This window comes from Cryptosporidium sp. chipmunk genotype I (assembly GCF_004936735.1).
Source record: "Cryptosporidium sp. chipmunk genotype I strain 37763 chromosome Unknown contig_37, whole genome shotgun sequence".
Lineage (NCBI taxonomy): Eukaryota > Apicomplexa > Conoidasida > Eucoccidiorida > Cryptosporidiidae > Cryptosporidium > Cryptosporidium sp. chipmunk genotype I.
This window is the reverse complement of record NW_027125620.1, coordinates 1-26,281: the sequence shown is the minus strand read 5'-3', so window position 1 is coordinate 26,281 and position 26,281 is coordinate 1. Positions and strand designations below refer to the sequence as shown.

Sequence of the window (26,281 nt, the reverse complement as noted above, 5' to 3'; positions counted from 1 at the left end):
ACTTTACTATAAGACTTTAGATAAGGCCAAATTCTAGACAAGTTTTGAGTAAAAGTAGCCATAGTCGAATTATCATTGCAATTTGAGTGAATCGGAAATTAAAATATAAATATTTCAGTAACACCCTAGTATGCGCGCGCGCCAATGTGCACTTAGTGGGAGTGCATAGGATTGGTTAATTGGAGTATTAAGCTGTGAACTGAAGTCATTTGTCATTATAAAGATGAAATATAACTGGCAAAGGCTTGGAAATGGCTGGTATGATCGGAGGAGGGATTCTCAAATGAACTGGGAGGTTTCTGATCGAGATTTGAGGAGGAATATTATTGCAATAGCAAATAACGGGGGTCCAATAGCTATTTTAATGGCACTTCCATCAGATGGAAATTCTCTGGTTTCTAACTTTTACCTGGCTACTTATACGTTTAGAGGGACTGAGCTGGGCAGAATTGCTTGGATGGACCATATTCCAGTATCTATGGGATGGACACTAGAAAGTACCTTGTTGTCTATATTTTCTGATGGGACAATAAGAGTATTTTCCCCTTTATTAGAACAGTTGAGTGCTATAAGCTTGAAGCGGAGCATTGAAACTACAGAATGCATAATTATGGCTCGGGTACTTCCATATGGTATTTGCTTCGTGACATCCAGTTATAATGTACATTTCGTTTCAAATTCTAATTTATCACAGAGCTATTGCTTGACTAATATACCACTTAGATGCAGTCCGCTGGAAATTTCAGCAACCATTCCAAATAACAATGATTCAAATTTCTCCTTTAAATTTCCCACAAATGTTTTTCTTCCGCTTGAAGATAGTTCTATTGCTATAATTAGTATTTGGGACCCGAAGATTTCTAATTTAATTACTAAAGAAGGAACGAAATCTCCAAGCCCCGTCGATCCTGCATATTTATCATTCAATTCGGATGGTGAGATGAGGGAAAAGATACTTGCATTTAGTGTTTCTCCAGATGGGTCAGTACTGGCTTCATTGACGGAGTCTTTTGTTTTTTCATTAAGAAAAACCAACTCGATATTTGAAGATCCAGTATTCTCATGCAAGCTGAATATCTCATTTTCTAAGCTGAGGCAAATGGTTTGGTGTGGAAATGAATCTGTCGCTTTAAATGTTGTCACTTCTACTCCAGATCCCTCCGGAAATCAAAAACTGAAAAATGTAGTTTATATTGGAGGCCCTGATAATCAATGGCTTACATATAACTATGGTAGGCAGTCGTTAATACTGAATACAGAGGCTGACGGGGTTAAAGTTCAAACAGCAACACACTCTGACTTCCTGTATAGGGTTCCGGAATGTCTAGAAAGTGTTTTTGGAATAGGTAGTTGTGAGCCTTCTGCAATGCTTTATTTTGCATATGAAAAGCACATTTCGGGAGATATTACAGCCTATTATTCCCTTAGGGCAATTTCTTCCCAGTTATTAGAAGCGAGCTTAAAATGTATTGATGCTTCTATTTACAAGTTTCATGAGGAAGAAACTTGCATTAAACTTCTTAAAATTGCATCATTTGGGAGGCTTTTTTCTATTAAATCACTGGGTTCAGATCAAATTGAGGCTAAGAAATGGGAGAAAAGCTATATATCAGCTTGTAGAGATCTTCGTATAGTAAAAGCGGCCAATCAATCAACTGCGGAGTTCAACACAAGTGTCGTCCAGCTCAGAACTTATGGTGTTAAAGTTCTTTCAACTAGATTGGCAAACCACAGATGCTATTTGCTTTCAATAAAAATTTGTGAATATTGCAACATTAGTTACTTTCATATATTATCTAGTTGGGCTTGCGCAAAAATAAGGCATTCATTAGAAGCTACTGACGAAGAATTGGCTGGAACTATAATTTCAAAAATTATTGGAAGTCAGGGTGGTAGTAGCAGATTTCTAGAAAATGGTATTGGTAGTTCTTGCTTTTCCTTAATAGCCGATGAGGCAGCAAAGGCAGGAAGAATGCATCTTGCTATCCTTTTACTACAACATGAGCCAAATCTTCAAAGGAGAGTTGCCATGCTTCTTAAGCTACCAGCCTTTAAGCTAGCAGTTGAACAGTCCATAAAACACAGAGACATAGACCTTGTGTATGTTTGCGTTACTCACTTATTATTTGCACCATCAAAGGAAAAATCTCGAGAAATCGAAAACCCTTCACCTTTAACTTCCGAGTCAATTCAAAAGCATTATTGGGATTCAGAAACTATTGAGACTCTGGCTAATATTCCAGAAATGGTACCCTTTGTAATATATTACTGTACTAACTTAGGGGAAACTGACCTGCTTCTTAAACTTTTTGAGGAAATGGAAAATTTTTTTGACGCTGGCTGGGTTAAAATTATGCTTGCAACTCTAGAGAAAAATTCTATATTAGCAAAATTGGAGCATCTTGCACATGCAGCTGCTTATTTCTCTTCGTCTTTGAAATCTAAAAAATCCCTCGAAATTAGTAAAATGATTTCTAATAATACTCTTACTAAGTCATTACTACTGCTAAAGAACACAATTCCACAAGCAAGCGATAAAACCCAGGCAATTTCTTTTATTCATTCTTCAAATCCTAATTCTGGTTCTTCTTTTGAGCGTGAAGCTATTATAGCTGAAATAGAGCTTATTCAGTATCAGACAAATCTAGACAGCAGATCCAAGCAAGCATCTTGGAAAACCTCCGAAATTCCGAATTTTGTTTCATTTGTGGGATGCTCACTTTCCACCACAATTAAATATCTTGCGTTTCTCGGACTATTAGATGACCTTTTACAGTTAAAAAACTCTTTGAATGTCCAGGATAAAATTTATTGGACATATAAAATTAAAGGTCTTGCAATGGGAAAAAAGTTTCAAGAACTTTCAGCTGAAATCCAGTCTATAAATCTGTCTTACCCACCTATCAGCTTAGAAAAGATCATTGATATTTGCATATATTATGATGCAAGACATATTGCAGCAAAATTAATTCCAAAGCTTAGAGATTCTGAAAAACAGAGCTATTGGTTTAATCGTGCAGGGATGTATAGAGAGACTCAACAACTTAGAAATGCAAATAACAATGTTCAGAACAAAATATTAAATACTTTTTCCGGAGCTATTAGTGGTATTTTGAAAAAAGACTAACTCATTTAGGTAAATTATATGTTTTTTACTAGCTGACAATTAACATAACTTAAATTGTTTATTAGGAAATAGTTCACTGTTTCTATATAAATATTATGAAATTAACGAATTTTTTTCAGAAAATTCATTTGGAATAAATTCAATAGAATTTCCTGAAAGATTTCAAAATAGCAAAATTTGTTGATTTTATATTAATTTATAAAAATTAATTATAAAAATATTTAGGTTCTTAAATTATAAAGTAAAATCAAAAAAGCATGTATTCACATGCATGCATTATCCTAAAAAGCGAGGATCATTCTTTAAAATTCAAAGTTATTGAAGATGAGAACAAATTACATATCTTTTTGCGTTCCTCCATACTTTGGTACAATCGATATGTAAAGAATGCGAATATTTTTAGTATTACTCTTAGTTATTTCAGTAAGTGAGAGTATTTTTGGAATAAAACAGGAGCAAAGCAAAGGAGGAAATGTAGTAAATGGTCCCCAAGTTTACAACAATCTTAAGGTAAACAATCAAATGAAAATTAAGAGTGAGGCTGGAGATGCAAGAAATTCTTCTCAGACTAAGATAACAAAAATGGACGACTCTCTGATAGCTTCAAGAAGAGTTGGAGTTGAAAAGCAAGATGGTACTAATGGTATTTCTGAATTTCATGGATATAATAGCTTAAGAACTTCAGAAATTATTTATAACGGTACCCAAGTATTGACCTTGATGTTTTTTATCTCAGTAATTATTTTTGGTTTGTTTATTCTGGCGATTGCACTAATTCCAAGATATGCAAGAAGATTTGGTTTTAGATCAAGAAGAGGCGAAGTTCCAATAGAGCAAGATTGTGATGATTCAAGCTTTAATGATATTGAAAGAAAAGTCTCGTTAGGGAGGGAAAAAAAGGAAAACAACATAACAAGTGGCCCTTCACTTACTTTTGCAAAAGTAAAGAACAACTCTTTGAGAAGACACTCATTAATTTCAGATGGAAGTTCGGACAGTTACAAGGTTACAACTAGACCTAGATCTTCTTCTTCCCTTCCATCTGTTCAAGCATTTACTGAAGCAATGGAAGAAAGCACAACTGGGGATGAAAGCAGTACAAGAGCTAGTAAGCATATTACTTATAAAAGTCTAAAAAAGAGACCACATAATAGTGATTTAGTGGGGAAGATATATAAAACAAATGAGCAGGGTAAATTTTCAAATATTACCTTTAGTAGAAACAACACCCGAAAAGAAGATGAGGATTGTGGGCTATCTCCAACTTCGGCGTCTGCAGTTGTTGCAATACAAATGAGTGAACTAATTGCAAGATGGAATCCAAAAAAAGATTCAAGATTAATCCAAAAGACAAATCCTATGACTAAAGAAAGACAATTCAATGCAAGTTAAATGATTAGTTATGTTAATTTCCAGGATATAGAGATATAAATAGATTGGAGTTGATTCAATAATTCTGTTGAATACAAATTGAAAATATCCGAAAAAAAAATTATCAAGACAAAGTGTAAGAATCGTAGACTAATTCTATGATTGAAGCATTTAGATCATTAATTACTATAATAAAACAAACCTTAGTAGAAGAATTTGTTTATATCCCAGAACTTACATTGCTATTCGTATTCGAGAGTCTGTCAAATAAAAGGGTATGAATGGGATCTTTCTTGATTCCAACAAGTCCAACAACTTCCACATTAATTTGATCTCCAAGCTTAGATTTGAGATTTGCATAGACCTTTTCAATTAATTTCCTTGATGAATCCAAAAGCGAAGAGGAGTTGAGGCCCTGGGAAAGGTGAAGGAATTCTAAGAATCTTCTAATAGTGTCGTTGTGTTGATCAGAAGCCTCTAAACTCTCAAGTGTATAGAGGCACTTTGCTCCACAAATTGCAATGGTATCAACCAAAGAGCTAAGCAAATGTACAAATGAGCTGAAAGTGATCATTTCTGGTAGGCAACATGACTCAGTAATGGCTGAAACTCTGGCTATTCCTTTAAATTCCACATTGTTCTTATTTAGCGATGAATTTTTATATTCTGGAAGGAAATCACCAATTGAAGGCTCTGAAGGGTTTAAAGCTTGGATGTTTAAAGATAAAGGAAGGAAAGGTTCTCCCCCTTTAGATTTCACAATTGTGAAGACCGAATAACAGTGATTCGGAATGTCCTCCAGTAGTTGCAATATTGGGCGACCTAAATCCATAGTATCGTGAAACAACTGCATAAGCAGTTCTCTACACCCACGTAATTCAAGAGAAAATCCTGTTTCTGAGATAAATGTATCAATAATACTCCTAACTGAATTCAACAAAATGGTGCAACATCGTTGATGAAAAATTGATGGGACTTGAGCAGGGAGACTGTCTAGATGATATAAATTCAAAGTTTCTGGGCTTTGACCCGCTGAAATTCTCTCGATTCTTGAAGTTGGTTTAAATGAGTCAAATGTTTCTGTGATTCCACGGCCAAGAGACACTACGGATATGCTTCTAATAGTCCTAAGAGATTTTCTGAGGATTTCTGTCAATTCGTATCTTAGCTCAGGGATGTTTAGAGCAATTGTTGCTCTGATTAAATCAATACCTAGGTTAAATTCTTCCAAAGTCGCAAGCTGGGAAATCTGTCGTTGTTCAGAGAGAATTTGTTGAATTCTTGGTTCAACAAGCTGAATAAATTTCAATACTCCTTCCTTTGCTTGAGAGTCATCTCTCACAAATTGTTCTGAGATATATGTATTTGTTTCCTCACCCATTTTTGTGTTTTTGAATTTTCTAGAAATAGTACTAAGGCTACGAACCGATTGCACACGCAGTATCCTCTCTGTATAGGTATTCATAGAATGCCTGAATTCAGTTCCTCCTTGGATAGGTGCGTTAAGATTTTTGTTTTGTAAACTGTTATCGACTTCGGGATAAATCCTATTTGAGAATTTTTCAAGGGATGCAAATACATTCGTTGCAAGAGAAATGAGTTTACACCATAAAATGTGCATAGGATTTCTAATAGTTTGGTCTCCAAGTTCAACTGTGAGATACGTTGAGGGCCAGAAGGATGAGTTAGACGAGGTTATAATAGATGGTATTTCAAGAGCGCTGTCGGAACTTTCATACAATTGCTTTGAGGGAGCTGAAATATTTGTAAATCTGAACCCATTAAGGAAGAAGTTTGAAGCTATTTGCACTAGTATTCCGCTTTTGAGGATAAAAACGCACCCTTGTGGAGTAGAGGAAACTGCAACTAGGCAAGACATTGTGGATGCCAGTAATGAGTGGTATGCTGCCTCACTCCAGCTCAGAAACGGTACTTTAAGAGGTTTAAAGTACCCAATAGACTCAATGCGGCCTTTTCTGAGAATTGCTTGTTGGTAGCTATAGCTGGGAGCTTCGTTCTTTTCAAGACAGGTGGAGCTTAACTGAATTACAGAGTCTAATATTGGGATTATCTTGACTGCCATATCTATATTGAGTTCATACATAAAAGGGTTTGAAACAAGTAATTCTTTGATTCTGGTTATTATTGGATATTTCAAGTTTGAAGTATTCATTGTAAACTCAGATGAAATATCCTGAATGAGCTTTTTCCTATTGTCAATATATATAACTTCCAATATTTTCGCTGGAATGGAAAGACAAAGGATTGGGAGAGCTATCAAAGAGCTCGAGAGAAAATTGAGTAAAGTGCCATTAAAATCTACATTCCCTACTTCATTAGCAATTCTGTGAATAACCTTTCCATTTTTCTTATAAAATTGCATGGAACACGACGTTAGTTCCAGCAGTAATGCTATTGTAGTGCTTTCTATAATAGGCGTGTTGTCCTCTACTTCTATGAGAGAAGATAACTGCTTTAGGGCAAAAAGGAGAAGATAAACCGCAGCTGTTAAATCACAGGATAAGCAAATATCATTTTCTTGTGAGTTTTGGATTTCAACTGAACTCTTCATAGTCTGATAAGACTGGATTGTCCAAATGTACTTGAAGTCAAAGTTAGACAGGCAGATTTCGCCTCTATTCTGAGCTTGAATCTGGAAGGGAATTGCTTTTTCTTGGGATAGAAATATATTTCTTAGGTTTCTAATGATATACCTACAACATTGCTCAATAAGTGAAGAAAACAATTTTCTGATATTGGATCTTTGATTTTTTTCTGAGAATTCCGAAACAGGCATATAATTGATTAGGTTTCCAACACAACCTCCAAATTCTGACGCCTCATGATTTATTCTCTGACCATTTCTTAAATTTTGGTAATTAAGATCTTGCCAGGATGAAGATAAGCAAACTGATGAGCTATTTGGAGCAATAGTGGTAAGATTGAGGGTGTAAGAGTCATTCTTTTCACCACTCTTTACTCCTGTGGAAGATTTAAGGGCTTTCAATGAGTTTTGAGTCTCAATCATTTCTGCTCTCCCAAGGATGAGTCTTACGTTAGACACAAGGTCAAAAGTCAACAAGTCAGTACATGTGGAAAATAGAATGGTCATCATTAGATTTGGAAGGAATCGAGGTTTCTTTAGTGACAAATCATCCAGAATAGGAGTTTTAGGACTTTCATTAGCCATCTCTAACTCACAATCATGACTTTCCTTCTGAGCTAGACTAATGCAATGATTAATTAAGCCTAACTTTGTAGAGTCAAAAAGTACTGCCAGTTCTGAGAGGAAGGAGTTTGTGACCAGGCTACTAAACTTTGCAATTACCACAGGAAGTAGTGTCTTTAAATAGAATACAAGCTCATTATAGCTAGTTAAAAGGTACATAAATGACTCAAGAAAGCTTCTAGAAGAATTTTCTCGACGAATTTGGAATATAATTTCTTTGGAAAAGTTAAGTAAAGATTGAATATCCATTTCTGAGTGAGGAACAGAAATGCAAGCTGCAGTCGAGCATGAGAGCAGTACCAGCATTGCAGAAACATCCAGTTCAAATTCAGGTCCCCATTGCCTTGTTTTATGAATGAAAGAGGAGTTTCTAAGTGATAGCAATGAAGGGGTTTCCGCTATTCGACTTAGGCTAGAATTAGAAGCCTCATTCCTAGATATTAGCAGGGGTGATACAGTTTCTGTCCTTTCTTTAATCCTGGAGCTGACAACAGAATGCTTAAGGAGTGGATCTTCATCACTTGCTTGTAAAGATCCATCTTTCCTTTCAAGGCTTGTGCTGTTTGGAGGAAAATGCTGTTTTGGAGCTAAAAGCTGCCCAGATTCCCACACCATTTCAAGAGTAGCAAGCTGAGAAGTTTCACTATTGTTAGAAGGAGGAAGTTTAAAAGCTTGGTTACTGGGGTCAAAGGAACTTGATCTCAAATCTTTAGCACTTTGATCTCGAAATTCGCAAATCTTTGATATGTTAAATTCTGTGAGATTGTTAATTGATTCATTTGAAATGATTAAGTGGGAGAATTTGAGGTATCTTTCATAGTAATATTTGTTAACAAATTGTTCCAAGGAATTATCTGAATAGAAGTTGTGAGTTCTAGTTAATTCAGAGTCGTGAGCGGATTCACAGTTGTTTTTACTGAATACACAATATTTGATCGGCACTCCAAGCTTGTCCTCAATTTCTAAAAAGTGGTTATTGGATCTAAGGAATAGGCCAAAAATAAGCTTAGAGCTCTTAGAGGAGTGAAGAATCTCACTTATAGCTTTGTCTGAGACAAGGTATTTGACAAAATCAAATATTCTGCGTTCCCTCAGAAAAATTGGGAGTTTATCGTAGTTTTTAAAGCTCAGATTAGTGGATACACTGATAAACCTGGAAGTTAAGTGATATGTACATGCAACAGATGAAGATATTATGGTTAATAGCTGTAGCTTTGCCTGAGAGATATTGGGATTCAGTTGAAGACAATTCCAAAGTAAAGTTAGATTCTGGGTAACTGAAATAACAATATTCCAGATTGAAGTGGCAGAGGGACTACTTTCAATATCTTTTGTCTTAAGAAACATTTCTCTGATCAAGAAATCCTTAGATTTTGTATTCTCAAAAAGCTGATTTAGTAGATTTAATGACAACGGAATAAGATTCAAGATATTGAGCAGATTTGAGGAAATTATCAGATTAGTTTTGTTGATACTTGCTAATAGTGAATTGGATTTCTCGAGAATTCCAACAATTGCATGGCAAATTAGCCCGATCCTACTAAAGGAGGATGGAAGAGACCCATTAGCTTGATTTCCAGAACGTATTGTGAGATTAGATTTACAATGATTTAAGACATGATCCAGCCTTTCAAAAGAAAAGCTTCCTGTTGATCCAATAAGCGTAGAAGGGTGAGATGCGGAAAACAAGTTAATGAGCTCCAGAACCACTTTACAAAATTCAATCGGGGTTTTGTCCTGGTTATGTAACTTAGATTCAGAGAATTCAAAAGTCTTTAAAAAGCTAAATATTGGAGCCAAAAGCACAAAGTCAAGTTCCTGGTAGAGAAGTTTTATTAGTAACGGAAAGAGCTTAGTGTTTGTCAGTGAAAGTAGGAAATCTTGTTGTATTGAACAGAGAGATGCAGATGGCTTTAGAATCTGCTCAAGAATTATATCCAATCTGGAGTTTTGCAGTTGGCTTTGCTCACAGTTATTTACTGAAGGCCCTGATGAAAGTATATAACAGAATGAAGAAAGGAACTTTGCTGCAAAAATTGGCGTATTTGAAGTCATAGATGAAGGAACAAAGCTAAGCATGAGCGAAAACAAAGACTTGACCAAATTCATTACTGGCTTCTTTGACAGATAAAGGATAGATATTCTCGAATGTATATGCTGTGAGATAATATCAGTGTCTGACCAACTAAATTTCGGGGAGTTAAGCAAGTTATTTGAAATCTGTGAGCCTTGATTTGACGAAGAGGATAGAATCCATTGAACTAGAGCTTTTCTTAGAGAGCAAAGTAGATCCGAGTTAGTTTGAAGATCAGCAACGGAATTGAGCAGCTTTTGAACCACCTTAAGAACTTCAGTTACAACCTGTTGAGCAACAATAACATCCGGAGAAGAGAACAATTCCCCGCTTCTATTAGGAAGAGTATTACTACATTCGAAAGTAGGAACGAGGAGTTTGTCTAAAAAAATAACTTGAGAGTTTGAGTGCTGAAGATGGAGAGCAAGGGTAAAGGAAAGAGACTCATTTTTTTCCATTGCTTGGGTAACTATGGAGTTTGAAATAAGTAATTCCCAAGGAGCAGGAATATCATTCAATTCATCTTTTGCTATCTGTGAATACCGTGATCTCTTAAATGACTGAGAGTGAATACTGTATTCGCAGGATAGTATTGTAAGCAAGGAAGGTATCAGGCCAGTTTCAGTGATATGTTTAAGAAGAGTAGCTATAATAGCACGATGATTAGATGATGCAATTCCTGAAATACTGGGAATGATATCTTTTAAGGTGTAAGAGTTACCGTCTTTAACCTCAGGTTTGATCATATTTTCATTCAATTGTTGCTCATAATCCTCGTCAGATTTTATTAGTGTGGCAGAGTCCATTGAGTTTAACAATAATCCAAATACTGAAAGCGAACGTAGGAGCAATAAGTTCTTCTCTGATTCTAAATTGAACTGCCAACTTGAAATTCTAGAAAGAACGGTATGAATGGAAAAATGGGAGATTCTGCCAAAAAATCCAAATAAATCTCTCTGTTGTTCTAACTCCTCAGAGCATTGTTGGCATATTATGCAGTCATTGATTAAAAACTGAATATCTCTAATGATCTTATTAGTTGTAGTTGAGCCGTAACTAAACTCACCCAAAGTGGAAAGCAGAAGTCTTGCATGCCTATCCCACCCGAGACCCCAGAACGAAGCTGGACAAAATTTAAGTAAAGTTACAATAAAATCAAGAATTTGTGCAGTAATTGGATAAGACTTCAGTTGCTTTTCGACAATTTCTAGAGATTTGGATACCAGATTAAAAAGTTCGTCCAGGTTGAAGCCCTGTATACCTTTAAGTAATGGGGAATAATAGCCTGCATCTTTTTGTGAAGCTGGATCCACAAGAATTTTGGAACCAATGCATGAAACCAACAAAGGAACAAGCCAGTACATTGGAATATCGTGAGATTGGTGGCTCCATGGAAATAGAAAACTGAGTAATTTTGATTGCTTGTTTACTTGTTCATTTCCTTTATTAAACTCTCTAGAACCGACTTGAAGCTTTAAAAAGTTTCCATGGACCGCATCATCAATGGAGAGTAAGTCAATTGGTTGGAGGGATACCTGAAGAAGATTAATGAGTCTTGGAAGCGTTTGGAAAGTAACTGACACAGTCTCCTCTCCATTAGTCTTGTTACTAATTAGACAGCAAATTCCCTTAAGCATTTGGATGGTCTTGATGGTCAAAAGCCCAAATCTAGAGGAAGCTTTTAATCCCTGTTGAGAAACATTCGGAATAAGTGCGTTCCACGAGAAAATTTCCTGATCAAGAACAAATATAATTGAAGGGTGGAATGATGCAAGCCTGTATATAAGTTCGCTAAGGGAAACCAACATTTCAATTTGTTGCTTTAACAACTTTCCACCAAGTTGTGATAATGAAAGACCAATAGATTCCCAAATTAACAACAAAATTTTGAGTAGTGATGGCAAAGAATCAGGATTTTGAATGTTTTTACAGCAAAATTTTATTGTGAAAGGGTCTAAATCGCCAAGTTTGATTTCTGTTGAGTTATTATTAAGCTCAGAAGGAAGCCTGAGCTTATTAATATCGAGGAGATCAGAATTTTTGGCCTTTTTACTCTCTTCTAAAGTGCTTTTGGTATTGTGAATGTGGTAATAGGGAGGCATCTCAACTTCAGGAAAGTCATAAGAGGTTCCATAGGGTGAATTTGACCAAAGAGGTGAAGAAAAACTTGTTTCTGAGTTTTCGATTAAAAGGGACTTTAGAGGAATTGGCTGAGCAACTCCAATTGGAAGTACTCTAAGAGGTGTCATGCATTTTCTTGCATTTGGAAATCCAGCAGAGAGAGGAGTTACATCGTTGAGTTTGATTTCTAAAAAGTCCAACAAACATCCTTCAAGTGTTCCCGTCAGTGATGCTTGAGAAAAAGATGCTCCGAGAGCCAAGTCTGGGGTCTCTAAGTGTGAAACTTCTAGATGTAGAGGAAGCTGAGGGAGCTCAGAATCATTTCTGATTGAATCCGGGCTCCAATTGTTAACAGGAATAGGGGATAGACCAAGTGAAGGAAGGTATGGAGGGAAAGAAATGTTTTTAATTGGAGTTCTTAAAAAAGTCATAAAAAGCTTGAATGACTGCTTAGCTATGTCAATGTCGGCTTGATTAAATTTTGGAATTGAGTTAAAGTCAGGGACAAGACTATTTAACAAATCAAAAAATTCGACAATTCCATATGGAAATGATGACATGAATAATTCAATAATTAAATGGACTCCAATTTGTCTAAAATAGTCTCCTCTCCAGCATTCTCTGTAAACTAGCCTAGGTTCTTTTCTGAGTAAAAAACTTAAATGCTTTGAAATTCTTGCAACAAAAGGCAATGCGTTTAGTGAAAATGTTGAAACTGTGTTTCTAATTATACTATATAAAACCAAGTGCTGGTAATATGTTCCGAAAGCTTCTCCCAGAATAATACTCTTTTTATTACCATCATTATTCAAATCCTCCGAAAAGTAAGGATCATCTATGTCCAAAGGTTTGTTTTGAATAGCTTTGTTTTCTAATTCACAACTTGAAAGTATTGAAACTGAAATGTATTGCTTTAGAGGATGCTGGGAACTGAGAGCATGAAGAATGTTCTCCAAAGAGTCAGAAAATGCACGGGATTGAAAGAATGATGGATTACTGAGAATAGGAGCCAATAGTGAATCTCTATTTGGAGTTTGTACAACTATGGAGGCATAGCTGAATATTAGAGCAGGCAATAAAGGTTTTACAACCTTTGCATGAACCAAAAGTAGGTTTCCTCTCACAGATAGCTGTTTCTGTGGATTTACATTCAATGTAGCGACTTTAGCTCTCGCAGGTGTGGAGAAGTTATAATTTTCCTCTTGAATATTACACAAAACTTCTCCTGAGTCATTTGAAAATAATGAATCTAATAAAGTTACTACAACGTTAATTAAAAACCCTAGGTCTTCATTATTAATCGTGATCTCTTTTGGCGAAAGTAAAAGCACTAGAGAGCTGGCTAAAAGCACTCCATTTGAGGCAGTTTGTCTGAGCTGATCTATCATAGATGTGGAGTGAGCCAAGCTGTTGTCGCAAAATGTGAGTGGTCCTATACCAACTCCTCCTTTGGAAGAGTAAAGAGTATAAAGACTGCCAAGGAAACACTTTGACTGAAGTTCCGATATAATTAATCTACACCTGTTCAGAGGTGAAGATTTTGAAAGAGATTCTCCTGCAGAAAGTTTATTATTATCAGCGTTAGAGTTCGTCTCAGTATCCAACTTTCTTTGAACCCCAGATAAACTACCAATATATCCCTTATGGGCCTGAAGAACGACCAAAATTGTATGCAATAGGTTAGACTCAAGAAGTTGTCTAGAATAGCTCTGTAATAAAGGACCTCCAAAAACTCTTTCCAATTCTGGATCGTCAAAATCAACAAAATGGTCATTAACTAGCCTAGAATACCATCTCCAAAGCTCATCTAGTATATTGAAAGTGGAAGAGTGCCCTCCAGCCATTTCTTTCGTTAGATAATCTTGTTCTTTTCCCCAAAGGACTTCTCCAAAACAAGCCTTCTTTAAAACTGCTCCAAAACCTGAATGTTCCTTCTCAAAGTTTGCATTTTCGTACATAAACTTCACTGAATCTAGTAGTGAAAGCTGTTCTTGTAATATAAAGTCGTATATTTTGCTCATTAAGTCCACATCTGAAAAGAAACAGTCCAAAACTCCTCCAGAGTTTACTCCAGAATTGCTGCATTTACTTTCGGAATCACTTCCGCTTCTTTTTGTAATCTCTTTTGATAGAAATTGATCATCTGTGTTTGTAAACCTAATAATGAAACCACCCTCTCTTAAGTAGTTAAATCCCCTAAAAATTCGGCAAGCTTCTTCCGTATCTACTTGAAAGCAACATGAAATTGTCTTAATTACATCTTCTTCCAAAAATATTTGACTTTTTGGAAAAATATTCTGAGGCACAACACTTTTTTTTGCATAATTCTCAACTCTCTCACGAATAACTATTGGAATATCCTTCAGGACCAGGCTTTCTATTTCTTGGGTACTCCCCCTTTCTAAATACTGGTGGCTTGCATATACTTGGAATGAAAGCAGGCATCTGTTACAATTTTTCAATAGTCCAGCCCATCTGTTTCTATCCATCTTTGATATAAAGGCTCCTACCGCTATTATCTTTGCCCACCTAAATTAGTTGATATTTGCCATATATTCTTTTAGTATTAATTCTGCAGATACTTTCTTTTCGTTTCGACCCTAGATGCATAGATTATTAGCTGAATAGCTAATCTGATCTCTCTAATTCTATCTAATTTATCAAACTTGTAGTTTTCAAAGTCCTCTTTTTTTTAATTATTATATAAAGCAAATAGTAATTACCGATGCAACACAAAAAATGAACAATTACAAGTGCGCGCCATTTTCTAAAAAATTAGCCAATCTTAGCCTCTAGGCAAAATAAAACAAATCTAAAAGAAAAATAAAAGGGGAATTATACTACAAGACCCCTAAGCTATTCAACTTAATTTTTTCGATTTAATGAAGACTTTGCTTCAACTAAGAAAACACATGACTTTCCAACTCATTATTGTTTGTGTGATTAGAAATATGAATTTGCTATTTAGTGTGTAGCCTAATTAGAATAGCATTATGAGAATTAGGAGGGCCAGAAAGAATAATCCTCGTCGGACACAATGATTGGCTCATATTTGTAAACAACAAATCAATAATTACTAGACTTTAGCTCAAACATGCTGTATTTTATTTTAACATGTAGTCTCTTTATTATTAAAGGCATTATGTAGTATAGGAAGCCTAATTTTTATCATATTAATTTCCTCAAGAATATGGTAGAACTGTGGAATCTTAGATTTGTATTCAAACACAAACTCACAGATCCAGACCAAAAATAAATGAAGAATTGAAATAATTTCTGCTGTGGGGTTGGACTTTATAAATTCATAATCGGAAATAATGTCGTCAGAAATGGATACGATTGAGGAAATAGTGAAAGCAATAATTTGAATATTAATAATAAAAAGATCAATCTTCAGAGAGTAAAGTCTTTTTAAAGCCAGAGTTTCACTGCCTATAATACTTTCATGAAACGTCTCCGTGATTTGAGAAAAATCAATCATATTTTGTTGGAGTTTGAGCCCATTATGAAATGCCACCGCAGCCACCCTATAGAATAAATTGGAGAAAATGCTGTTTACATATTGTGGTAATGAGTTTCCGTATTCTGAGAAATTTCCAAAAACACTGTTTTCTTGATCAAAGTTAAGCTTGTCTTTAATATCACTAAACCAATAATTGCTTTGTGAGATAAAGTCAGGGAGCTCATCAAAGGGTATATGATGCTTTCTTAAATTTAAAAACATGTCAACGGCAGAATATGACTCTTCTACGCTATTGCATATGGTCTTTAAAAACAAGAATCCAGTAAATTGAAGTTGTAGAGAAAAAATGAAGTTTTTCGATTCCTTCAATCCTTGGTACTTAAATGTGTACCAATTTGGAAAATCAGGAGAAAGAATATCCATTAAACTTTCAAAAACAGTACCTCGCTTGCCAACTATTTCTCTATTAAGAGATTCAAGAAAGTATGGAAGCAGGCCTGTATTTGATAAAACCAGAGTTAACCTCTCGAAAATCCTCAAAACAATAATTCGTGTTTCCTTAATTTTATCAGTTTCCTTCCCATGCAATTTTAACATCATTTTAGATGATAGAATTGCTTGAAAGATGGGAGAGTATGTATCTATTAAAGTTTTAATACAAATGATAAAATTTTCTGTTTGCCTAAAGTCTGCTTCATACATAAATGTTAAATCATCTATGTACTTAAGGATTAGTTCAAATAGATCTAGAGAATCAGTAATTAAATTTACAACTAATTCTTCTAATTTGAATTTTTTGTTTTCACTCCCACAATTCCCAATAGCTTTCAAATTTTCTTTTTCAATATTTTCCAAACCTCTAATAAATTCATCTTTGATGTCGTTACCAACATAATCAGTTTGTAAAAAACTAATACTGTATAATAAGTTTTCAAAGTCTGGAGAATTGGGATCAAGACCATAAAAAGACTTACTCAGCATCAAACATATGTATTTTATTGGACATATATCAGTTCTTTCATTCAATGGAGTAAATAATAAATATACAGAGTTTGGATTTGTGGTTAAAATACTAGAAATCATTTGAAATGCTAATATGAAGTGCTCAATGCAGCCACCACACCTTTCTAATTTTAAATAAATATCAAAAAGACTCCAAGTTCTCAGAAGGTCTTCATTTACTGTAACTGCAGTCAAAGGAATAATGGACTCTGAATAAATCTTAGAAAAATGAATTAAAAGTTTTTTAGTATTGTCATCATCCAGGTGAATAGATGCTTCCCTGTCAAAATCTAAAAGAAGTTTCTGAATATGAAACCTATCAGAAAGCAAAGATTCGTCAGTACATCCCTTTTCTTTTATATTAAGCTTTTCAAACATAATCTCAATTTTTTCTGTTATTTTTTATTCTTATTATTGGAATTGAAGTTCCCGCTAAATTGTATATGGTACCAAATAATATTTGATCCAAATACAAAAAGAAAAGATTAATCGGCCTGAATAATACTCGGTGATTCAAATGAAATTAAAATGCAAAAAATACATTTAATGCCTATATACTGATATCTGAACATTGAATGGATTGATGAGCAAAAATTTGATTGAAAACATATTAAAGGATTTACAAATTCAGGTTTGTGAGGAGGTTGAGAGACTATTAGAACCATATAAAGAGGACTACGATGAATATTCTGTCAAACTTTTAAAACTTTTGCTTTCAGTAGACTTATCAAAAATTATTAAAAGAGGTAGTCTACCTTTGGAGATACATTCCATGCATAAAACTAACTTAAAAGGAGTTCATTTATTACAATTACTAGAGGCTGAGGATGTAACCAAGGCTAAGTCTAGGAATCGGTTCTATTTTAACTCAGATTTGGCTAAGATGGAATATGTGTCGATTACTTCTCCTTCTAAGAATAGGATGATGAAGCTCATTTTCACGGATGGCACAAACGTATGCTCTGCAATGGAATTCAGACACATGCCTGAATTAGATGAATTCATAAGCTTTTGGTGCGAATACAGAGAAAATATTGAAAAGAATGGGATTTTTTATCAGCGAGACAGCAGTGCCCATATATTAGTTCTTCTATCAGGTGAGCCTGAAATCAAAAGAGGAGTTATGCTTTTATTACCTGGGATGCTTACCTTTATCATGCATAGAGATGCTGAAGAAAAGGTTTATGATCAAGTAAAGAAGCATAATGAAAATACAGAAGAGATGCTAACAAATGTTCCTAGCTCCATTTTGTTAGAAAACCCTATTAAGAAACCAATTAAAACCTCTGAGGGAATCTTAGATATTAGATCTTATTCAAATTTTGTGATATCAAACACAGGTTCAAAGGTAAGAAAAAATGATCAGGTATTTAATGAAAATTACAAAGCTACTTTAAATCAAAAAGTACAGAATCAAGTTAATTCAGATTCTTGTTTAAGTAACTCTTTGTTGGAAGACGAGCTATTATTAAAGAATTTAGAAATCAAAGATGAATGCTTTAACGAACCAGATGGTTCCAATTCCGACTCTAATTCTGTTATTGAGGTTTTTTCTAACTCAGCTGAAGATAAGGAAAACGAAATATTGAATACCGAAATTGTAGACGATTTGCAAAGCTTTGAATATTTTGACTTTGACAACTGTGCTGATATTGAAATTAGAGAGGATTTAGAACACCAAGATGAAAATTTTGAGAGTTTAAACTGTTGTTATTCTGATATAAATGATAATGATGATTTCAATGTACAAGAATCTTCCTCAGTATTAGAAGCTAATTCTGAGCATGTGAGTGATATATATCACCCAAAAAATGAGTTGGTAATTTGGGTTGAAGCTGTTGTACTTAGCTCCAGAAGAAGTGTAAAGAATGACGAAATATTTCTCGAACTCGGTATACATTATCCGACACCTTTGCCAAAACCTTGGGATGAATTGCTATTGGAGGATGTATGCTTGACCAGACAAGTGGCTGAAAGAATACTATCTATTGAAAACACCCAGGAACCTTCTATATGCTCGAATCCCAATTTTGATATGGATAATTTGTTATTATACGTTCGTTTTATTCAGGGAAACATGTGTCTGAATGCAAAATTTGATTCCAACAATAAAGAGTTAAAGATAGTAAACTTGGTTGGATTTGTTCCTACTTGAAAAAAGACATAATCAAGACTAGATGCTTCAGGCTTAATTGAAAAGAATATTAAATTATATACCCGAGCTTTAATACTGTGAAAATCTTTAGATCTCAATTTGTCACTCTTATGTACTCGATCATAAAACACTAGAAGCCCTTATATAAATTTAATGCTATTTAAATGAAAATCTAAAAACAATAAATACTTTAAAATGTGATTATGTTTGTATTTAATTAAAAAGATATAATTAATATCTTAGGCACAGTTTTATAGAAAAGAGAGATACTTTTATCAGAGTATAGAAAAAAGAATAAGCTCATTTTCAAAAATTGTTACTAATTAGGAATGTTCATAAAAATTCTGATTTGTCCATTTCTGTTTACAGCGATAAATATCTGAGCATTCTTTTCATTAATATAGCTTCCAAATGAAGGGTAGTTCAGTGAATTCCTTTGGTTCATTTTGAAGAATTTAATAATCTTTTTGGAGAAAGCGGTCGGAGCGAGTATAGTAGAGGTTAGGGACGAGTCAAATGCCTTGAACGAGTCAACACAATGTTGTGTGGGGCCTCTTCTAATGTTTATCCTATCATACCTTAAAGAAATTTGTTTATTACCAAGAGATGGATGAAAGTTAGAGCTATGTGGGTTATTTTTGCTATACTGGATTCCGAAAATGGATCTTCCAAAATCTTGTTGAAGATCCCACAAACATATGTACCCATTCTCTGAGCCAGACACAATGAACTTCTCATCATTAGAGATCTGAGCAGAAAGAAGGGTTTCCTCATTAATATGTCCTTTGAATTTGATAAATGTTGATAAATCACTTAAATTAAATAGCCTTACTCTGCTATCATTAGTAGTTACCAGAACACTTTTGTTGTCCTTTTTCCAAGAAATACCACTAACCTTTCTACCTTTTGAAGATTTTCCTCTTCTGTTTCTACAATCCACATCACATCTGTACTTTAGTGTTCTGGCGTCGTAAAACGCAACTCCTCCATCCTTAAATCCACAGGCAAGATATTTACCATTTGGTGAAATGGATAAGGAAGTCAACAAATCCTGCACTCTAATTGTCTCAACTACTTTTGTAAGGAATTTAATAGAAGGATCCTCATTAGGAATAAGCCTCAAAATTTGTACAGATGCATCCAACGAGCCAATAAAAATAATATTTTTTTCGATTGGGTGGAAAGAAACAGATGTTGGCCAATCTGAGCATTTAATTACGGCATTTGGCTCTTCAGAGCCTGCCTCCCAGAGTTTCACGGTTCTGTCCATGCTACTTGAAAGGAACCTGTGGCTTCTTTCATCATTTTCCCAGTGCAAAGATATGATTGCGTTTGAATGAGCTTGTACATTAAAGTCCTCCTTTTCATTAAAAAATGGCTCTATTTGCGAAGTTGTTGACAAAGCCATGCCAAAACCTTTTAAGTCATCTTTAAACTTCCATTGTCGTATAATACCATCTTGACTTCCCAAAATTAGCCATTCTCCGTCCATACTCATTGATAGCTTTAGAATCTGAGGTGTTAAAGATAAATAAATTTCTCTGATTAGCCAGATTGACCCAACATCATTTTCCCGTGCCTTTCTTGTCTTATTGTTGATCTGAAACTTTGTAGAAATCTTCATCGGAAGGGTACGTTGTCTCAAGTTTCTCCTGGCCTCCTGAGCTCCATTTGAAATTTCTACATGAAATAGGCCAGAATTCTCATTTTTGGAAGTTTTACTATTGCTCTTCTCTGTTTGATTAATAATACTCCCCAAACTTGTAACCAGATTCGAGTTAAAAGAAGAGCTTGAAAGGTAACCACCTCTTCTAAAAACTCCTCCAACTTTAAATATGTTCCTCAAGGCACTTGAACCAGATACCCCAGAGCCATCCTTATAATTTTCGCCTTTTAAATTTCCTAGATATGAATGAATTTTAGAAGTTCCTGAACTAACTGAAAGCCACTTCCTGAATTTCGTTGACGATGGAGAAGCCTCAACACTCTCTCCTGCAATCTTTTCCAGTACTACCTCTTGCTCAATTGAAGGCACGTGCATTATTCCCCCTTCAGCATTGTAGCTGCCTTCAGATCCGGGTCTCCTTTTTATATATATAATATCTCTTTCGTCAGTATCAATTTGATCACTTCTACTAATAGACTCAACATTACCTATTTCGATTTGATTGCCAACAAATTCTGACTCTTCAATAAAATTCGGTTCATTAACACAGATTTGACTATCATCCTTGCATTCACCCATTCCTTCTTTAGGCACAATTTCTTCAGATTTAGTTTCGCCTAGATTTTTGTCTGGATCTTCTTCCTCAAATATATCTCCTATTGCCTCACTTTCCTCCACCTCCGCTTCTTCATTTTCCTCTTCTTCTTCTTCTTCTTTCTCTTCTTCCTCCTTCTCCTCGTCTTTATTCCCCTCCCCCTCTCCTTCTCGCTCTCCCTCTGAAATAGCGTTTTCAGGCCAAGCCATTTCATTATATCTAAAGACTAATGAATTGTCGTCACTTTCCCAGTCTTCAAACGAAGAAATAATTCCACTCCCATCAAAACCATAGTCAAATGTTGTATAGCCATCCAATGAATCCAACTCAGAACCAGCAGAGTTCCCATCAGCATCCATAAAATGGTCAATTTCGTTTATACTATTTGTACCTTTTGCTTCAGAATGCTCGTTTAAATCATCGTGGGTAGTTCTTCCGTTGGTTTCTGGAAGTTTGTTCCCACAGTTTTCAATGTTTTGATTCTCTCTAACAGAATTGTCTGCTAAGACGTAGTGGCTCTTCAAACCTTTTTGAATTTCACTTTCTACATTGATTTCATTTTTTTCCGAAGTGGATAAATCCATCATAGAAAAGTTATCATTATTAAATACTTTATTCAGAATTGATTCTGTCTCTAAGATAGATCCACTTATATCTCTATTTGGATAACTATATATTTTCAACTCCTGTTCGCTTTTGGTCGAAACACCATTTTGTAAAACTGACGAAAAAATCACCTTCTCTCCTATTAGCTTTTCTATCTCTGGCAAAGAAAAAATCCCGGATAACTCAATCTCACTACTCATCTTTAACCGGAAGTACCTGTATTATTCTATCTATTCCCACTTTAAAACATTTTTCCAAACTTTAAAGTATTTAGCTTTTTTTCTCCTAACCACTATTTGGCTCGCTATTAGGGTTCATGTAAAATAATCTTTACGTATACTTTTACCACTTTTCACCTAATGATTTGCCAGTTCTGTTTTTTCCTAATCTCTTCCGTTCCTTTTGGGGTATCATAAAAATACTGTTTTGGCGGGTAATTTGGTAATATTATAAAAAACATGCAAAAAGGCTTTTTTTTTCTTAATAAAAGTTCAAGAAACATGGATGGATTAAGTTAAACAGATGGTATGCATTTTCTAGTTCTGAGATGCATTTTTCAATATTGTTATTGCTTGTTTCAGGTTTTAAATACGGAGTTTCACAAAGAAATGTGGCTCAAGAAAGACATGATTATTCAGGATCAACAAACCCAGCTGAGATGTATGGACCTCAAAAATTAAAGTCAGATTATAAGCCTCTTCCGTGGAAGGATAAGTTTCCCAGGTACGATGTTAACGTTACCGAGATTCTTGAGCTTCATAAGTTGACGGAAAAAGAGCCTGAGTTTGAACCAATATTAACTAGAAAACAAGAAAAAGGAGTAGATAATAGAGTTCCTGAGCTAATTAGGCCCGTTCAGGTTAGATGCCCAAAAGGATGGACTCCTTGGGGGCCGCTTTGTATGGCTGAGGTATCTCTGGGGCCAAGAACAGAGTGTTTTGGTGACATGGGAAGATTTGTTAGCTCAGCATCAGGTACTATTCCTAAACAGTCGTCTTTATATCCAGGTAAGTTTACAAAATGAGTATTTTTGCGTACCATGCCAAATTTATTTGGTCTAATATTTTTTTTAACTTGTTAAATCAGGAATTTGCCAGGAGAAAAGAGAAATAGGTCCTTCTTTAGCATGTCCACCCGGGATGAAACTTAGACTTAAGTACGAATCTGAAACTAATTCAAATACTGGAGAAGTTACTCCAGATATTATATCTTGGGCATGTGAAGGATATCGCGTTATTCCATTTTCCGTAAGTTAAAGGAAATAAAGATACTGATAATAATTCATTTAAATTTATCTTAGGAATTGGATGGAGGAATTTGTCCTGCAGGATTTGTTAATTCAATTGAAGGATGCAAGGCATTTCAGATTATTCCACCAATAGCAGTTTGTCCAGACGATTCTCAACCTTCATATACTGGCTCAAACTTTGCTTTTTATCAAAGAGCAACTATGATTTGTAATATTATTAAGTACTCAAGAGGCAGAATTTGGTGTCCAAAGGGTTTCAACGTCATTTTTCCTCCAGAAGCATTGGAAAAGTACGAGTTTGGAGAAGAAATCCCCGAAGAAGAGACATACAAAATTATTTCAGGGACATTTGATGAGAATGATAAGGTGTCAGATGAAATAGTTGAAGATATCTTTACATCTTTAAATGAGTTTTCGGAATTTAAGGATATTCAAGAGTTTCCAATCAACTTTAATGCCACTACACCAAGAGGAACAGACACTATTTCAAACAATCTGTTCACTTCCTCTTCTCACTATGTGAAGAAAAGTCAAGCAAACATCCAAGTAGCTCAAATGAGGGGTATGGGAATTGATACGGATAATAGTGTAGAATTTGGAAATCCCAAATTTGAAAACAGTACGAAGAATTGTATCAAGGAAAAAAGAATTTGTGGTGATTCCAAAGGATTTAAAACCGATGAATTTGAAAATGGAGAGAGTAAAAGAAGATGGGGTGATATTGGCAGCAATAACAATATAATGCTTAGAAAACTCCAGGATATGGCTTTTGGAGGAACTTTAGAAACCCAAATCTTCGAGCCTGGATTAGAAAAAGAATTAGAATTTGGTCCTTTATCCGGAGTATATACGGGAAACTATGGTAATGTATTTGGCAAAGAAACAGAGGAAGAAATACTTATTTCTGGAAATCTTGGACAACTTATGGGTAATGATCAAGCCACAACTGCTCCACTTCTAGAGAATATTGAAAAAAGACCACGCCTTATTAAAGAGCCAGCTTGCTCTCTCGTTGTAGCAGTGCATTCTACAAATTGTACTCCTTTACAATGTAAGTCGCCCTTCCTGAAGGAGATCAATCACATTTTAAGAGATTGGGCCGTCTTCGTACTTCAAGCTGACCCTGATTCTGGTTCTAACCTAATACCTAATGGAAAGGATTTACCGTTTACTAACGCCGGATAATTATATATTAACAATTCAGAATCAGAAATGAAGAGAAAAAAAAAATCATTGAGATATTATGTTAAGATTTTACTATACGCCTTTTTATATCAAATTTCATCCAAATCCCAATACCCAGGTGGAGATTTAATCGGAGGGTGCTTGAACCTATGCCTTCCTGAATTCTGAAGAAGGTTTTGCTTTAGGTGTTTACACATTGATTGGCTATTTGATGCCTTAGTGTTATTAATAGCTTTGTAGAATTTAGAGCACTCAGTACACTCAAATGCTTGAAGATTATTTCTCTGTTCTTTCTTGCCAATGTTTTTTCCAACTTCTCTATATTTGATAGTTTTTTTCTTTTTCTCTAATGGTTCATGATCACTATTCTCGTCTTCAAGCTGTATATGCCTTACTCGGCAGTTCTGTGAACTTGTAGCTGGAGATATTTGTTCATTTTGAATAATTCTTGAAGCAGAAATCGAATTTCTATTTGGAATAATATTTGTATTTCTGTCAGTAATATTTTGAATCTCAAGAAGGTCACTTGCTCTTTTCATATTGTTTGAATTGCTGCAGCTTCTTTCAACAACTTGGTTTACTGGATTTGCAGGAATAGGAATTATCTGGCCAGAGTCATTATTTACTAAATAATAACCTTTCATTCTGCCGGTATTTGGAGTATTAGAAACAGAGTTTCTCTCAAGATTTTCACTACTTCTGACTTCCATTCTTAAGGTTCTATTTTCCATTCTCAGCCTCTCTATTTCACGAAGGAGGGATTCTTTCTCATTCATCCATTGAATTTGAGCTTTTTCTAGCAATTTTAAGGAAATATTCAAATGAGAAGTAATTTTCTCTAGTGGGAAATTGGAAGGATACTCATTATCGTCAATAATTTGATCCATTTTATCATTAATACCAGTATTATCCTGTTGCTAGTTTACTATTTAGTTTCCTGATAACTACCAGCATGTACTCGATTATCTAATTCTATTTGCTTAAGATAGTTATATTCCTTAATGAAAATACTCACAGAATAAGATGTAAAACATTTAAGACTTATAGCAATTTACCGAGTCAAATTATACCCGTTTATTGCCACAAAATAATTTTGAATATTAATAAGCCCACCTCTTTCAAATAATTTTAACTGTAAATTAGATCGACAAATGGCGCCAATGTTTTGGCGCTGTATTTTTGCTTGCAATGTCAGTAGTAAAACTGAACTGTCGAGATTAATGGTACGAAGTAGAATGATTTATGATTGCAATAAAAGGAGGAGAATCTAAAAAACAATTTAGTAGAGAGAGCAGAGCTTTGGAAGTAGAGCGCCATGATAATGATAACGTTTCCTCTCAAAGCAATCATTTTCACTCAAATGAAATCGAAGAGCTAGATGAGTCGATTTTATTCCCACCAGTAAAAGTTGTTGAAATACGAAACAACATCTTTCAGAAGTCTGGCAGTGTAGAAGAGGGAAGGATGGTGAATGAGTATGTGAACTTGAGTCAGATTCCAGCAAGTTTGATGAGAAAACTGTCATTATTTAAACCTACAAACAATGTGCAAGTTATTACGGAAGATAGCAACTCCTCAAATTCTGAGAGTAATGAATCTGAGGAAGCTGCTAAGCTTGGTTCAAACTTTGAACATTTAGAGTTTATGGATGATTCGCAGGAAAGAGATCAAAATGTTGAGGTAAATCAAAGTCCGACTCACTTCTTCAGTTTGGCATTTAATGAGCACTCTTACAACCTATTCAAAGAGTTCAAAGCTTTAAAAACAGTAGTAAGTGAATCAGTAGAATATGGAGAAATTAAACCAACATATTTCATTGGTGAGAAGAAATTGCACATAACTTTGGGGTTGGTTCGAGTAGAAACACCTCAAGAACTTTTAAATTGTGAAAATGCATTACTCGAATTGAAAGAGACTCAAGAGTTTCAAGAAGTTTTGGAAGAATCATCTTCTGAAAAGGGATTCCCTGTGGGGTTAAATGGTCTAGGTTACTTTGGATCTCCACATAATTCTAGAGTCGTATATGCAAGAATATCTGAGAATCATAAAGTTGCAATAATTAAACGACTTTGGATTAAACTTAGCGAGATACTGATAAGATATGGGATTAATTTAACAATATCTAATTTCAATTCTGAGATCAACAATAAAAGCCAAAATCTAACAGATTCGATAATACAAAATTATAATCCACACGTAACTTTTATCAATACAAAATACGGAAATAAAGGCGAGAAGCATAGATTAACATTTAATTCAAGTAAGCTAGTAAGATCATACTCCAAAAAAAGCTTTGGTCCCGGATACATCTCCGAAATCCAGTTTAATGAATTGTCTGTATTTCAAGAGATAGGAGTCAACAGCAATGAAGAACAAGTATATAAAACGATTTCTTCTATAAAAATTAACAGTAATGAATAGGAGTTTATAAAATATAT

At 34.8% G+C, this 26,281-nt stretch overlaps 9 protein-coding genes across 9 annotated transcripts; 5 read left to right on the top strand and 4 right to left on the bottom strand.

Annotated features, from left to right (window-relative positions):
• Positions 1-223: 223 nt before the first annotated feature.
• On the top strand, positions 224-3,127 carry ELE39_002978 (VPS16 vacuolar sorting; the record flags this gene model as incomplete). The annotated part of the gene is made up of 1 exon (XM_067346082.1): positions 224-3,127. One exon carries the CDS (start codon positions 224-226, stop codon positions 3,125-3,127), a length of 2,904 nt encoding a protein of 967 aa, XP_067199738.1.
• Positions 3,128-3,514: 387 nt separating this feature from the next.
• ELE39_002977 (uncharacterized protein) lies at positions 3,515-4,519 on the top strand (the record flags this gene model as incomplete). Its single annotated transcript, XM_067346081.1, has 1 exon — positions 3,515-4,519. The coding sequence occupies one exon, from the start codon at positions 3,515-3,517 to the stop codon at positions 4,517-4,519; it is 1,005 nt and encodes a 334-aa protein (XP_067199737.1).
• Positions 4,520-4,718: 199 nt separating this feature from the next.
• On the bottom strand, positions 4,719-14,411 carry ELE39_002976 (very large low complexity; the record flags this gene model as incomplete). The annotated part of the gene is made up of 1 exon (XM_067346080.1): positions 4,719-14,411. One exon carries the CDS (start codon positions 14,409-14,411, stop codon positions 4,719-4,721), a length of 9,693 nt encoding a protein of 3,230 aa, XP_067199736.1.
• Positions 14,412-15,031: 620 nt separating this feature from the next.
• ELE39_002975 (2 transmembrane domains) lies at positions 15,032-16,765 on the bottom strand (the record flags this gene model as incomplete). The annotated part of the gene is made up of 1 exon (XM_067346079.1): positions 15,032-16,765. The coding sequence occupies one exon, from the start codon at positions 16,763-16,765 to the stop codon at positions 15,032-15,034; it is 1,734 nt and encodes a 577-aa protein (XP_067199735.1).
• A 205-nt stretch (positions 16,766-16,970) lies between these two features.
• ELE39_002974 (uncharacterized protein) lies at positions 16,971-18,542 on the top strand (the record flags this gene model as incomplete). Its single annotated transcript, XM_067346078.1, has 1 exon — positions 16,971-18,542. One exon carries the CDS (start codon positions 16,971-16,973, stop codon positions 18,540-18,542), a length of 1,572 nt encoding a protein of 523 aa, XP_067199734.1.
• A 319-nt stretch (positions 18,543-18,861) lies between these two features.
• On the bottom strand, positions 18,862-21,609 carry ELE39_002973 (uncharacterized protein; the record flags this gene model as incomplete). The annotated part of the gene is made up of 1 exon (XM_067346077.1): positions 18,862-21,609. The coding sequence occupies one exon, from the start codon at positions 21,607-21,609 to the stop codon at positions 18,862-18,864; it is 2,748 nt and encodes a 915-aa protein (XP_067199733.1).
• A 347-nt stretch (positions 21,610-21,956) lies between these two features.
• ELE39_002972 (uncharacterized protein) lies at positions 21,957-23,843 on the top strand (the record flags this gene model as incomplete). The annotated part of the gene is made up of 3 exons (XM_067346076.1): positions 21,957-22,416; positions 22,496-22,656; positions 22,710-23,843. The coding sequence occupies 3 exons, from the start codon at positions 21,957-21,959 to the stop codon at positions 23,841-23,843; spliced, it is 1,755 nt and encodes a 584-aa protein (XP_067199732.1).
• Positions 23,844-23,932: 89 nt separating this feature from the next.
• Positions 23,933-24,730, bottom strand: ELE39_002971 (type zinc knuckle; the record flags this gene model as incomplete). Its single annotated transcript, XM_067346075.1, has 1 exon — positions 23,933-24,730. The coding sequence occupies one exon, from the start codon at positions 24,728-24,730 to the stop codon at positions 23,933-23,935; it is 798 nt and encodes a 265-aa protein (XP_067199731.1).
• A 355-nt stretch (positions 24,731-25,085) lies between these two features.
• Positions 25,086-26,264, top strand: ELE39_002964 (2 H domain; the record flags this gene model as incomplete). The annotated part of the gene is made up of 1 exon (XM_067346068.1): positions 25,086-26,264. One exon carries the CDS (start codon positions 25,086-25,088, stop codon positions 26,262-26,264), a length of 1,179 nt encoding a protein of 392 aa, XP_067199724.1.
• Positions 26,265-26,281: the final 17 nt, after the last annotated feature.